Source organism: Papilio xuthus, unplaced genomic scaffold (assembly GCF_000836235.2).
Source record: "Papilio xuthus unplaced genomic scaffold, Pxut_1.1 DF826923.1, whole genome shotgun sequence".
NCBI classification, from domain to species: domain Eukaryota; kingdom Metazoa; phylum Arthropoda; class Insecta; order Lepidoptera; family Papilionidae; genus Papilio; species Papilio xuthus.
Window position 1 is genome coordinate 2,672,425 of NW_013531726.1, and position 12,993 is coordinate 2,685,417.

Here is a 12,993-nt window from a genome sequence, read left to right on the forward strand (position 1 = left end):
TGTTCTGTACCTATGTCAAATTTCATCCAGACCCGTGTCTTTTGTAGAGCTTTAGTATGAAAAATCAACGCTAAGCAACAGAATCGTCAATAACAGTATGATATAAAATATTTCTTTTGTGTGAGAGATCGGAAAACTCTTTCGATCGCACAAACAATGCATCACATAAATCGTTAAAAATGCTTTTAGATTCTTAGATTGGTGCAATATGAATGCTTGAAAACACATTAAATAGGTTGAGATCGAATATTGGATTCAGCATAAGCAGAGCAGGATCAGGAACGCAGCAGGATGCTAGTTACATTCTTTTTGAGCAGGATTTAAAAAAATTAAGATCCATAAATCTTCTTGGATATACTGTTTGGCTATGGCTACCTACTCTTTGTAACTTGCCGCTTAACTTATCTATGAATGACCTAAACGTCTATGCTACCAGGTCATAAAATTAAAAAAAAAGACTTATCTTTGAAGCGGTGCCGCCGACTTGGGATTTTGTTTTCAAAGTAAAAAGCGAAAGTCGAATGAAGATTTTACGTTTTATTGCGAATAAATGCAAAGTTTTTGAGTTTTATGGAGAATAAATTAGTTTAGATATACATATTCATTGTAAAATAATTTGTTGTTTTTCAATGTTAATTTGTTTCTGATTGTCAATCGGAAATCCGCATAAGCAATGAATACAAAAATTAAAAAATGTTGTCCCAATTGTAGTCAGTTTTTCAGTTTAAAATGTAAGATTATCTGATTAATTTTCACAGATATAAAATTAATTAATATCAATTAATATTTGTAAGTTCATCTTTGCAGTATTATCTTCAAAACAAAATGCCGAAAATATACCCCTTTTCTTAAAATGCGGACATTCTATGTGCGAAAATTGTATTACAAATTTGGTCAAGTTTGAAGAACCCATAGAATGCAAAGTTTGTCACAAAGATATGGAAATACAAACAAAAGATGTCAAGTCAATGGTGAGAAATAAATTAAAACTGCGCCGGTTGTTTCCAGTCAACATATACATGCTTGGAGAGTTATCACTAGAGCTTTTAGAGGTAGGTTCTAAACATTTTTACTTAACTAATTGGCTTACCAATGATATACAAATTAACACATGAAAGATTAACTTATTAAATAGACATATCTTTTCAGTCAAAAGATGAAATAAAGAATAATGATGATGACTGTTTTCTTAATTTGAAAGCTATTATTCAGGCAACAGAAACATGTCAAGGTAAATATTTTACTTGTTTGGTAAGTTTATTGGTGACTAAAGCTACCCTTTAATTCATGAAACTCTAATAAAAGTGGCAGTTGGAGACAATCGGGGAATAATGTGCTTAAAATCAATGTGATTTTTTATTTGTGTACTGTCAATATTTATTTTTTTTGTCAGGTCAATGTTTGGAATGTACCAATCCAACAACTAAAATGTGTAGACAATGTGCAACAGTACTTTGCGAAGTTTGTTTCAACAAAAGTCACAAGAACTTTGTTATATTCAGAAATCATGTTCTCCAAAATATAGGTGCATAATAAGTTTACTGATAATTTATCTTTATGATGTTTCTAAGAAAGTGTAGATTATGTTTATCTTATATCTCATTGTTGTAGAACCAGAATTATCACTAAACAATTGCAAGGTGCATACAGAAAAAACATTGGACTACTATTGCAAGGACTGTTCTAAACCAATCTGTATGGATTGTTTGGTAATTGGTGGTGAAAAATCTTGCAAAAATCATAACTTGGTATCCACACAAGAAGTTGTTAGTGTTATATTATTTATTTCATTTAAATTTGGAACTTTATAACTGGAAATTACATAATTGTTTTATATATTTTCTTAATTTTATATACAGAATGAAAAGCTTTTGGAAGATTTAGCTGAAATCTGCCCTAAGGTAGATGAAACATACAGACGATTAACTAAAACTGCAGTTGTAAGTAGTAGCTTTAGCTTTTTCCACAATAATTGTATATATAGGTAAAAATGAAAAGAAATACAAATATATAGGACCAAATTTACTCACACATTTTTAAAAATATATTGCAGGATATTGGCCATCTTTTATATAACATTGGAAATGATACTGGATCTTCAGAACTATTGCAAATTGAGAAAGAGGTTGAACAAAGTTTCTCTAAGCTATCATTTATAGTACAAGTATTAAAAGGTGAAGCAGTCAATAAGATAATTGATCTAAGAACCACTGAGAAAGAATCTCTGGAAAATGCTAAAAAATCACTCGCTGACTCAATTAAGAATGCAAAATATGTGTTAAATTCTGTGAAAAAATCTTTAAGTGTGGAGAAAATAAAGCAGGTAATTATACCTAGACCTAACCTTACCTAACTAGTGTAATGGTAGTTAAAAGTTATATTATCTATTTCATATTTTTTTTTAGGCAAACATGTCATTATTGCTAGAAGATGCTAAGAAAGTTGTCAATAGTCCTTGGTATTTAAACCAGAATAAAGCTGAACTAAAGTATGTAAAAAAATTAAGTAACAATACTAAAGTTTACTATTTTTTTTTAAATTAACTAATAATCTGTGCTGGCTATATTTGTCTCAATTTTTCAGTGTTGTTGTCAACGAAGAAGTTTGCAACCTCCTTGCAAACTTTATCCATTTAGATGGCGAAACCGATGGTACATTCAAACTCCTCACTACTGATGAAATAGATCCAAATATTGATATACCCCCACCTCCAGTAGCACCGGTATTTCCACCAGAGCTTCCCAAAGGTAACATGTATCATTTTTTATTAATAAAAAATGTGTCCCATGTTATTTTTAGACATTTAATGCTTATAATTTTCATGTACTAACAATTTTACCTAAGGTATTTACTATGTAAAATGTAGGATGTTATGTTTATATGTTTTTCTACTATTATCACTAGTCTGAAATTTTCCCTACAGAGAGTCTGCACAGTACACTACTACTCTTCCAGCTATATCTCTATCAGCTGTCATCTTTGTCTACTAATTTTTCAAATAGTTATATTGTTTCATTTATATTTATTATATACTAGCTGTAGCCCGCGACTCTGTAGCCTATATGTTCTTCCAGACTATGTTCTATATCTATGCTAAGTTTGAATGAGATCTTTTTAAGAGAGATTAAGCCATTCTGGTGATACCTTCAAACATTTATAATATTAATAAGATTCAATCATTAACTCCATCTCTCTTGTTTAAGATGTGAGAGTGAAAAGGAGTGAAAATAAAGCTGATATTGAAAAGGATAATACGAAGTCTCAGACATTCTATACAAAGGCTCCGACATACCACAGCAAGAGTGCTTCTATTTCATCATTAAATTCTCTAAACAGTGATTCTTCATATAAAAGTTCAAGCAACAGAGGTAAGAATTGCTTGTTAATCTTTTATAACTGTTGAAATTTTTATGTCAAACAAGGTAATTGTTGACGATGGAATGTTTTGTTAATTATTTAAAGGTATCGACTTTGTGTTATTTTATTATATTTCTATGTGTATTTAATATATTTGTACTCTGTATTTGTACCATAACGTACCATTTTATTATCTGTACACTACTGATTATTACCTAGGTAGATGTAAAACTGTTGGTAACTTTGGAATAAAATAAATAAAGATATTGCAAGGTAGTCGGCACACAGAACAGTCAAAATTCAGCCGTCAGACTGCGAACAGTGCGCACCTATTCAAATCCTGCGTTTTATTTCTCTCCTCATCGCCACCATCCTTTACAGTAATATTGATTTATATAAATTTGCAGATGAAGGACTTTATAAGCCTGTACATCAAGTGTCGCCATATCAAGAGAACCAGCAACCGAAGGCATTGTGTGCAGGTATATTGTATAATTTGTTTTTTATGGGTTTTATATTTGTTTCATTGCATGGCCCAATCTATGAGTCTTGATAGAATTAAGCTAGAGTCGTTTTTTACAACTTTTTCGCATGGTATTAGCCTCGCCTGTTGGTTTTTAAATTATTACTGTCTAAATGTAAATTCTATATTAACAAAACATTAAATCTGGTTCAGTACCTGTTAAACAATCGAATTTGTTTAGTCTTTAGCATTTCATTGATAAGTATAAGGCACAGCTCACACAATCAACACATCCGGATGACATCATTAAGTTACTGGAAATAAAATGCTGACTGTTGTATAAATCACGCAAAGCTTATGTGTCATATTTAGTCCCTTTAACACCTTGAGGGCTATTGCACCTCTTACGTGTCTTTTTAATTTCTTAGACAGGTTCCCACTGTCGTAATATTTGTATCAAAACATGTTTTTTCTAACATATTTTCTTTGAACGAACAGAAATAATCTTTCATACGGTTATATTGAAGGCACGAAGGGTTCACCTTATACTTTTTTTTGTTATAATTTCAGGTGGTCAAGAGCTTGTTTATATTTCACACATTGTGACGCCGCATAATTTCTATGTGCAAAGAGTAATTCACATGCCGATGCTTGAAGAGTTGATTAAAGAGTTCCGTAATGCCATCTCCTTGCCTAAACCTTCGGTAAACAGTATTGCAGAAGGTATTCATCTTACTTCTTACTAATATTATAAATGCGAATGTTTAGATGGATGGATGTTTGATCTCCAGAACAGCTCCATGGATCTCGTTGAAATTTGGAAACATAGCCTGGAAGAACGCATAGCCTACTTATAAAGTTTTTTTTTTTTAACTAATTTATTTCATAATGTACAAAGATTGATATTTTTTGTTCTAAAAATATCTTAACAATGTCTCTTTTCAGGGAAGTCATACTTGGTGTTCAATAAAGTAGACAACTTGTGGCAACGTTGCCAAGTTAAAAGCATCGACAGAAAGGATTCCAACAAACATTTGTACCATGTCTTCTGCGTTGACTTTGGAAGTATTGAAGTTGTCACCATAGATAAGTAAGTAGTAATTCGCGGCCTTCACTCACCGTGGATATCTGAGACCAAAATACCCGTTTCAAACATATTTTTGTTTTGTCTAAGAGAATGAAAGGGAGGACGGTATGTTTTATACAGAGATTTTAGTCTCGAAAACCAACGGTTATTCAGATAATATATTTAAAAAGGGAGAAATTAGTTCTTATTGTTACAAAAAAAATATTTTTAGTATATACTTGTAACCATTGTAATTGGCAGGTACACTTAACTAAACATTTGAATCAGTTTATATGTATTGTCAGGCTGCGACTGTTGCCGCCTGCGCGTGCGCAGAGCCCGTGTCCGTTCGCGATCAACTGCTCGCTGGTGAACTGCGAGCCGCTCGCCGGCGCCTGGAGCAGCGACGACGCTCTGCTCATACAGAACATTACTGACAAGTCGGTTTCATATTATGACACCACTATTATAGTTCACGCTACCTTACTAATATTATAAATGCGAATGTTTAGATGGATGGATGTATGTTTGTTTGAAGGTATCTCCGGTACGGATGAACCGATCCGGCTGAAATTTGGTATACATATAGAAAATAGTGTGGAAGAACACATAGGTTACCAGTTATATTATTTTTTATTTCCGCGTGGACGAAGTCGCCGGCGTCAGCTAGTTTATTCATAATTATTAGATGGCAACCCTAATAATGTATGGCATTTTTTGTGGACGGCGTGTCATCGCTGTCGGAAAGTCTACAAGCAGTAGACTGTTACAAGCTGATGCTGATTTCAATTTAAATATTCAATTTTAAAGTATTATAGATAATATAAAGACTTGCATGTACAGCAAGCAGACGGTGGTGCACATCCACCGCGTGCGGTCGAAAGCGAACAGCGTGAGCCTCGAGTGTGACGTCACCACGTACGAGGCGGGCGTCAGTCTGACGCACGCGCTCGTCTTCCAGGGCAGAGCACGTCTCTGCAACCCCAAGATGCCGGTATGTACATACGGACATTTTTATATTACACTAGCTCTCCTGATTGTATAATAATATATAGAAAATGTTATTGTTATATACATAATTTCCTATATTGTATTTATAGTACCCGAAGAATATAAACGCTAGTCAGAAACCGAAGCTATTTATAAATAATAATGATTACAAACTGAAAACAGTGGAAGAGGTCTACATAACTAGTATAACAAGTCCGGACCACTTTTACGTGAGAAAGGTAAGTAAATTACTGTGTTTGTAGATTCGTATCCCTTGTATTGTAAACATTTTTGAATTTTTATTATTTTTCAGTTACATCTTCAGAGTGTATATGAAAAACTATGTGAAGATCTAGATCAGAATTACAATATAAATGTCAAAAAGGGCAGTATCTATCTACCTGAAAAAGGTAAAGATTTATTTTACTTGTATACATCTATGCATGTTAGTAAATAGATAAACATAAAAAAAGATTAATACGAGAATCTCTCTCTCCCTAATTCCACTCACGTAGTTTTCGTACTCCTGTGGGCCTAGCACCATAACGTGACAAGCGCCGTGGTATCGTCATAGACAGACAACCAAAAATCTCCACTTATTATTACAAAATTGACGATGACGAAACTAAGGCGCTTCACATCGTCATCTCAGTCGCCACAAGTTTATTGGTAATGTAAGACGAGAATATAAGAAGAGAAATGTCTGAATGTCTTTGATAGTTTGTGAACTCGACCAAATATAAATCAAATTGGCTGAGATTTTCTTTAACGCACTCTCAATAGGTATTTTTAACCGACTTTTAATTCCTCTACATTTTTATTATCAGACATGGTGTGCGTGGTGAACCTGGAGAAGTACGAGGTGCCGGACGCGAACACAAGTGAGGCACGCGTGACGTGGGCGCGCGCCATCGTGACGGAGCTGCCGGGGCGCGGGCGCGTGCGTCTCGCGCTGCCCGACTGTGGCGCCACCTTGGTCGCGCACTGGAGCGCGCTGCGACGTATCCTGCCCAAGTTCACTACGCTACGAGCATTGGTATAAGACTTTTCAAACATCTTGGCGACTCAGTGCCCTTTCTACGTATTCCTTTATGCCCTGCTAACTTTTGTTGTGCTCGGCAACTCTCAAACCACCAAGATATATGACAATCTCTATAATAGATTAAAAAAAGCCCATCTGACTTGTTGTCTTGTACTCTAATTATGACTTGAATCGTAAATTTTAATTTAAGGGTACCCAAGGATATGTATTGAAATTGATTGGCATACGTACATCATTAGAATAAATACAAAATTGTTATTTGAAACCTATATATCTTAGAAATTAAATTATTAAAACATTGGAAGCATTTCTCACAATAATTTCTATATTTTTATAAATTTGTTAGGCCACAGAATGCCACTTGGCGGGCGTGACTCCGCTGAACAAGAAATGGAGCCCTAACTCTGTGGCGCTGCTGCACACGTTCCGCGGTCGCCCGCTAGATCTGCACGTCGACGACAACCGCAATCTCTCCCTCGGTGTCACTCTCTACGACAAGACAGAGCCAGAAGTCGTGTGTGTTAACACTCAAATGGTCAAATACAAATTTGCTGTCATTATTGGGTATGTAACACTTTTTTTTATATGTGAGCATAGACAAAAAGTATTGTGTTTAAAAAAAATTATACATGGTGCCAAATCGTACAATCGTCTTACTTTTTACTAATATTATAAATGTAATTGTTTAGATGGATGGATGGATGTTTGTTTAAAGGAATCTCGGGTAGTCGCGGGCGACAGCTAGTTATGCATAAAATTTAATTTTTACGTATGGTAACACAATATCAAAGTTTGTGGTGTACTAATTTCTCGTCTTTCCAGTACATTCATGTTCAACAAAGAAAATGTATTACAAGACTGTGTTATCACAAACAAATTGCCGGTCGATCAAGAGAAATCCCCGGAGAAGTCGAAGAATAAAACGAATAAAATAAAAGTGTTAAAGAAAGAAGAGTTGCCAAAATGTACAGTGAAAAAGGAACAACTGGAGGCAAAAGATAAAGGTCCTCTGAGACTGGAGGCCAAAGTTCTGTACTATCAGTCGCCTTCATTAATTTACGTGTCACTTGTTCATCAACAGAAGACATTTAATACTTTATTTGAGAACATACAAAAACATTATTCAAAGAAGAAGATTCAAAGCAAGAATAACTGGAATGTGGGAGATAAATGCTGCACGATGTGCCGACAGTCGCAAACATGGCGACGTGCTACCATACTAGACTTACAAGGCGACGATGCCAAAGTGTTTTACTCGGACTTTGCCTGTGTCGAAACTGTTCCCATTACAACTTTGAGGGAACTAACTCAGGAATTCTCCGCCATCGGCTATGCTGCTATGAAGTGCCATCTGTCTGGTGTCGTGTCCGCAGACGGAGAGGACTGGCCGTCTCTCACCAAGGAATATTTAAAGGAATTACTTGATGCTTACAAGAGAGTGTTCATTACGAAAATGGGAAACTTCAAAGACATGAGTATGCCTATAGAGATGTGGGTGTACCACACGATACAAGGAAGTGCGCTCGAGCCCAACACGTCCGAGTGGCGATGCCTCAACAAGAAAATCATTGAACAAGGATTGGCAATACCCGATAAATCTCAACAGGTATGTTTTTGAAAGGCAAATAGTCCTTAAAAGAACCAAATCATATTTATGTAATTGCTTACAATACCCTTCCTTTTCAAATTCACCACCAAATAATTCAATTAATAATGTTTTAGTCACTATTTTATTTTTAGGTCGAAACACCTAACGATAATGCAGATAAATCAGACGACAACATGCTGTCTTTCCTTAACGTTAAAGGCTCAATTGAAGAATGGCTACAACTGGAACCGATGCCCACGAAACCTCTCATTGTGCAATCAAATTCTGATCGTTCCAACTCATCGTCACCTGAATGCGAAATAAACTTTAGTGATGATAAAGCGAAGAAAGCTAACACTGTTTTCATATCTGATTGGATGCCGCCGGAACCACCGCCAAATAAAGAATTCATCGGTGTTCCAACGTAAGATTCTTAGAAGATTCTTAGAATTGCAATTCCTATATGTTAAGCTAATAATTTTTAATATTTAATGACATATATTTATGTATGTATTAATAATGTTTGATACCATATCTTTATACATAATAATACATATAACGAAACTTTGACAGGTATGTAGACAACGATGGCATCATATATCTCCATGAAGTATCACAACAGGAAACATTAGAAATGATTCAAAAAGCTCTAGATGTTCGGTTCAAAAAACCTGATCCTAAAGCAAAATACGCGTCTTGGTCAGTCGGCGAGCCGTGCATTGCTATGTACTACTTGGACGACAAATTTTACAGAGGACGTATATTAGAGGTTAACAAAGAAGCTTCTACATGCTTAGTGCACTACATTGATTATGGAAACGACGAAACATGCAATTTCTCTAACCTAAGAAAAAGTATCGCCCTTTACCAATTACCCACACAAGCGCTTAAATGTGTTCTAACACGCGTCGAACCCGCCGACAAATTCTGGGACAGACAAACATTGGATTATATGCACAAATCGATGGTGGAAAAGAAATGTTTTATTAAAATAACAGGAAATCCAATTGATGGGATTTATCCTATTGAATTAACGTATAATAAACTATTGTTTAACGATCATTTGGTTGAATTCGAAATGGCGAAGTACAGCGATGGCTCTAAAGCAGTTATAAGGAGATTCGCACCAATCGATAACCAACAGATCGAACTGGATGAATCCGCCACTATTGAATCCGATTCTGCACCTGATTATATTATTGAAGAGGATGATATAGAATCCGCAAACGACTCCTATTGTATGGAATTCTTGCAGGGCAAAGATTGGAATTTGTTAATACAGGAAGATAAAGAAAAACAGATGCTCTCAGGAAAATTTTTAACCTTTAAAAAGAACACTATTGAGAATTTCATTTGTAACATCACAGTTATAAATGATTTTAAATGTTTCGAATTGTTTATACTGCACGATGAAGCAACAATTAAAGAATACGAGGAAATGTTTGAAAAGCTGCAAAAATCTGTAAACGATATGCCGTCATTGAATGGAATATACGAGAACAAAGCTTGCGTTGCTATTTTCAACGAAGACGGTCAGTGGTACAGAGCCACCATTCTCCAGTACAGCAACGATACTAATCAAATTAAAGTCAGATATGTTGACTACGGTAATATAGAACTCGTAACGTTGGCTGACGTGAGAGAAATCAACAAGGAATTTATTAATTTGCCTCCATTAACGTTGTCGGCTACTTTGCACAACGTGCAAGTAAATCCAGCGATCGAAACTAGCGTTATTGCTGAAGAATACAAAAATACGTTCTTAGATAAAGGACCATTCAATGTTAAAATAATTCATAACGAAACCGAGATCCCTTCGGTGGAATTGAGAAATGAAAAATCAGAATTAGTTTATAAGGACCTTATTGCAAATAACACTTTTTTACTTTCCAGTAATGAGTAGTTTTGCTGAGCCGCCTATGTTTGATTTAGTATGTTATCCTATTATCACTATGTTAGAATTTAATTTCGTTTTTGTTATCTTTATGACTATTATGTTTTGTTCTCTATCAGATATCATTGTATCACTAAATACAAAAAAATTTAAGTATGAACAAGAGCCGATGTTTTTGTACCTTCATCCCACTCCCTGTTGGGCCTTATACAAAGTATAATGATTTTCGTGGATTCAGAAAGGCTTAGCACATCACTTATAAACTGCCTTTAGTAAAAGTCATAGTATGAACAATTATTTTAATGAAATTCAATTCCTAAAAGTATTCCGGTTTGTGTTTCGGACATATTGCGACGAGGCGTAGCGGCGCTCCAGTGCCTTTCGCAATTTTCATCGGCATCACTAACGCCGTGCAACCATGATCTACAAAAAGAAAAATTATTTAATAAAAAAACAACCCTTTGATTTCAAGATATGCAATATAACTTATATTTTATTTCAATTCCTTTTCACTATCTACGCCATGCCGTAGCCGCCAAAAATGTTATGTAATTTACTGGCAGTTAACGCTGTGATGTAAATTTATATTTACACGTGTAAATCTTACCTGGAATATGTCGCTGGAAATATACATTTTCAATATTGTAAAGCCCTGCTCCCAACAGTATTTTGTGCACAGGGAAATCAGTGCTTGATCCGGGATCGACAGACGCCACATCAACGCCTACGCCAACCACATTTTTATAACTCGAAACTATCCATTCAGCCACTTCGGCGCTCAGACCTAAAATTTTTAAAAAAATATGTAAAACGCGATATTCGAAGAACGATGTCACTAAAAGGTTCTGAGATGCCTGTAAATCAATGCATTCTGTAAATAACCGAGTATTTGGCCAATTCTTGATGCCATTTGTTCAAAAATTGACAGAAAACTTTACCTCGTTTTTGCTTTTCATAAAAAGTAAAATAACTTTACCTGGGAAATTTAATTGATCGTTATTTATTCCCAAATATTTCTTCTTATCCCAAAAGAATTTGCTCCAACCAAATTTAAAAATAATTAAACATGGTTTGCCCATGTTATCGTTCAACATGTAATCCATGTGATGCTTGTAGAGAACGAAATTAGGATCATCATTGACCTTAGAAGCTATGTCTACGATTATAACTGAAAACATAACATTTTGATATTTAAAATTACTTCCGATTTGTTAAATTAGGAAATGGGATTTTAACTCCGTTATCTATCGCGTAATCGAAAAAAGTTTACTTGAAAACGAAGAAAGTTGCAAACGTACGTGGTATTATAAGCTTGTTGAGTGGGATCTGTCCAACTTGCAGACCGTCGACCAAAAAATGGTAAGGAGCATCAATGTGTGTACCGCCATGCTCGCCAGCAGTAAAGTCATTCGAGGCGTACCTGTAACCCACATGGCATAACAAAACTACAGTTACAGACTTGACAGACTGATATCGGTCCTCGTGTATCAGAGACATTCCGCTGCTACTGAGGAGTAGCGTAGGAGAGAGCGATTAGGGAGGCCTAATCGCTCTGTTTTCGCAATGGTATAAGGGGTCGTACGTCGTAGATGGTCCATCTCACGGGTTATGGTCCCCATGCGTTTTGTAATCTACTTTCCCCCGTACTTCTAAGCACTTACTTATTTTGTATACAAACGTGACTAAACAGTTATAAGGCTGAGTTTTATCTACCAAATTAAGGAAAACCAAAATACTCATTTTCTCCTCTCTAAATCATTCTAAAGTAGCAACGAATCTACATCTCGAAGAATTGAGATACAGTTTCTTTTACAATTATTTGAATATAGCTTTTTGTATGAACGTAGTGCAAAATATATAAATGATTAGATCACAATTAAAGTATTGATTTGTTGACATAATATGGTATAGTCGTACGATAATACGCGATTAAATAGGCCAGAGGTCAACTTCAATACTATATTAGGTATATCAACCAAAAGGCGTAGAAATATTGAAAGGATGTCTTCGAAGCAGTACCAAGTTATTAAATAATATTGTCTGCTGGTTTGGCGACAGTTTTCCAGAAGAAAAGAAAGAAGATCAGATATATTAAATTAAGGCAAGGGTTTTTAGATACGAAGTAATGAGTAATTACCACTACACAAAACATGTTATATAGTCATAGCCTCTGGTTAAGGCTGATAATTATGCTGATGAAGCGCACACGGTTTTGGTTACACATGTATCACTCTTATAAAAGAAATAAATTGTGAAAAAACTAAAGAACGGTACTTATAGTTTACCATGACCCATCGCGTTGAAACATTGCGGTTTTCTTTGTAAATTGAAATTCTTGACTATCAGGCCAATAAATCGTTTGATTATCAAATGGATATGTTAAATCGATAAAATCGTAATCGCCATTAATTAAAACTTCATTCAAACTTTTATCCGCTAATATATAAGTACACAACAAAAAACACAGAGACACGGACGTTAGGTAAGACATTTTTAAGCAAACTATTTCTACTACTCGTTTCTTCGTATAAAGTAATAATTTTATGTAACTATTATTATAATTATAAGCTGTATATATATCCCTATATACTTA

General features: G+C 34.9%; 2 protein-coding genes across 3 annotated transcripts; one reads left to right on the forward strand and one right to left on the reverse strand.

The window, feature by feature from the left end:
- Positions 1-567: 567 nt before the first annotated feature.
- Positions 568-10,635, forward strand: qin (tudor domain-containing protein qin). Of its 2 annotated transcripts, XM_013318469.1 has the most exons (22): positions 568-731; positions 808-1,052; positions 1,150-1,231; positions 1,394-1,525; positions 1,612-1,766; positions 1,860-1,940; positions 2,054-2,323; positions 2,406-2,488; positions 2,584-2,747; positions 3,204-3,368; positions 3,765-3,839; positions 4,391-4,543; positions 4,766-4,910; positions 5,192-5,326; positions 5,730-5,880; positions 5,987-6,115; positions 6,190-6,286; positions 6,704-6,912; positions 7,265-7,482; positions 7,741-8,524; positions 8,659-8,930; positions 9,080-10,635. In XM_013318469.1, exons 1-22 carry the CDS (start codon positions 674-676, stop codon positions 10,407-10,409), a joined length of 5,133 nt encoding a protein of 1,710 aa, XP_013173923.1. In that variant the 5' UTR covers positions 568-673; the 3' UTR covers positions 10,410-10,635. The 2 variants fall into 2 exon arrangements, with proteins under 2 accessions (XP_013173923.1, XP_013173924.1); XM_013318470.1 differs by lacking the exon at positions 1,394-1,525.
- A 50-nt stretch (positions 10,636-10,685) lies between these two features.
- LOC106122489 (kynurenine formamidase) lies at positions 10,686-12,987 on the reverse strand. Its single transcript, XM_013318471.1, has 5 exons — positions 12,686-12,987; positions 11,699-11,820; positions 11,377-11,568; positions 11,008-11,184; positions 10,686-10,823 (listed from the first exon to the last, which is right to left on the reverse strand). Exons 1-5 carry the CDS (start codon positions 12,889-12,891, stop codon positions 10,717-10,719), a joined length of 804 nt encoding a protein of 267 aa, XP_013173925.1. The 5' UTR covers positions 12,892-12,987; the 3' UTR covers positions 10,686-10,716.
- Positions 12,988-12,993: the final 6 nt, after the last annotated feature.

Coding starts and splice junctions, on each gene's coding strand:
- qin (XM_013318469.1), top strand. CDS start 674: ATGAATACAAAAATTAAAAAATGTTGTCCCAATTGTAGTCAGTTTTTC. Junction 3,369..3,764: donor TAAAAGTTCAAGCAACAGAG/GTAAGAATTGCT, acceptor ATAAATTTGCAG/ATGAAGGACTTTATAAGCCT. Junction 3,840..4,390: donor ACCGAAGGCATTGTGTGCAG/GTATATTGTATA, acceptor TTATAATTTCAG/GTGGTCAAGAGCTTGTTTAT.
- LOC106122489 (XM_013318471.1), bottom strand. CDS start 12,891: ATGTCTTACCTAACGTCCGTGTCTCTGTGTTTTTTGTTGTGTACTTAT. Junction 11,569..11,698: donor CAACAAGCTTATAATACCAC/GTACGTTTGCAA, acceptor TTATGTTTTCAG/TTATAATCGTAGACATAGCT. Junction 11,185..11,376: donor CGATCAATTAAATTTCCCAG/GTAAAGTTATTT, acceptor TAAAAATTTTAG/GTCTGAGCGCCGAAGTGGCT.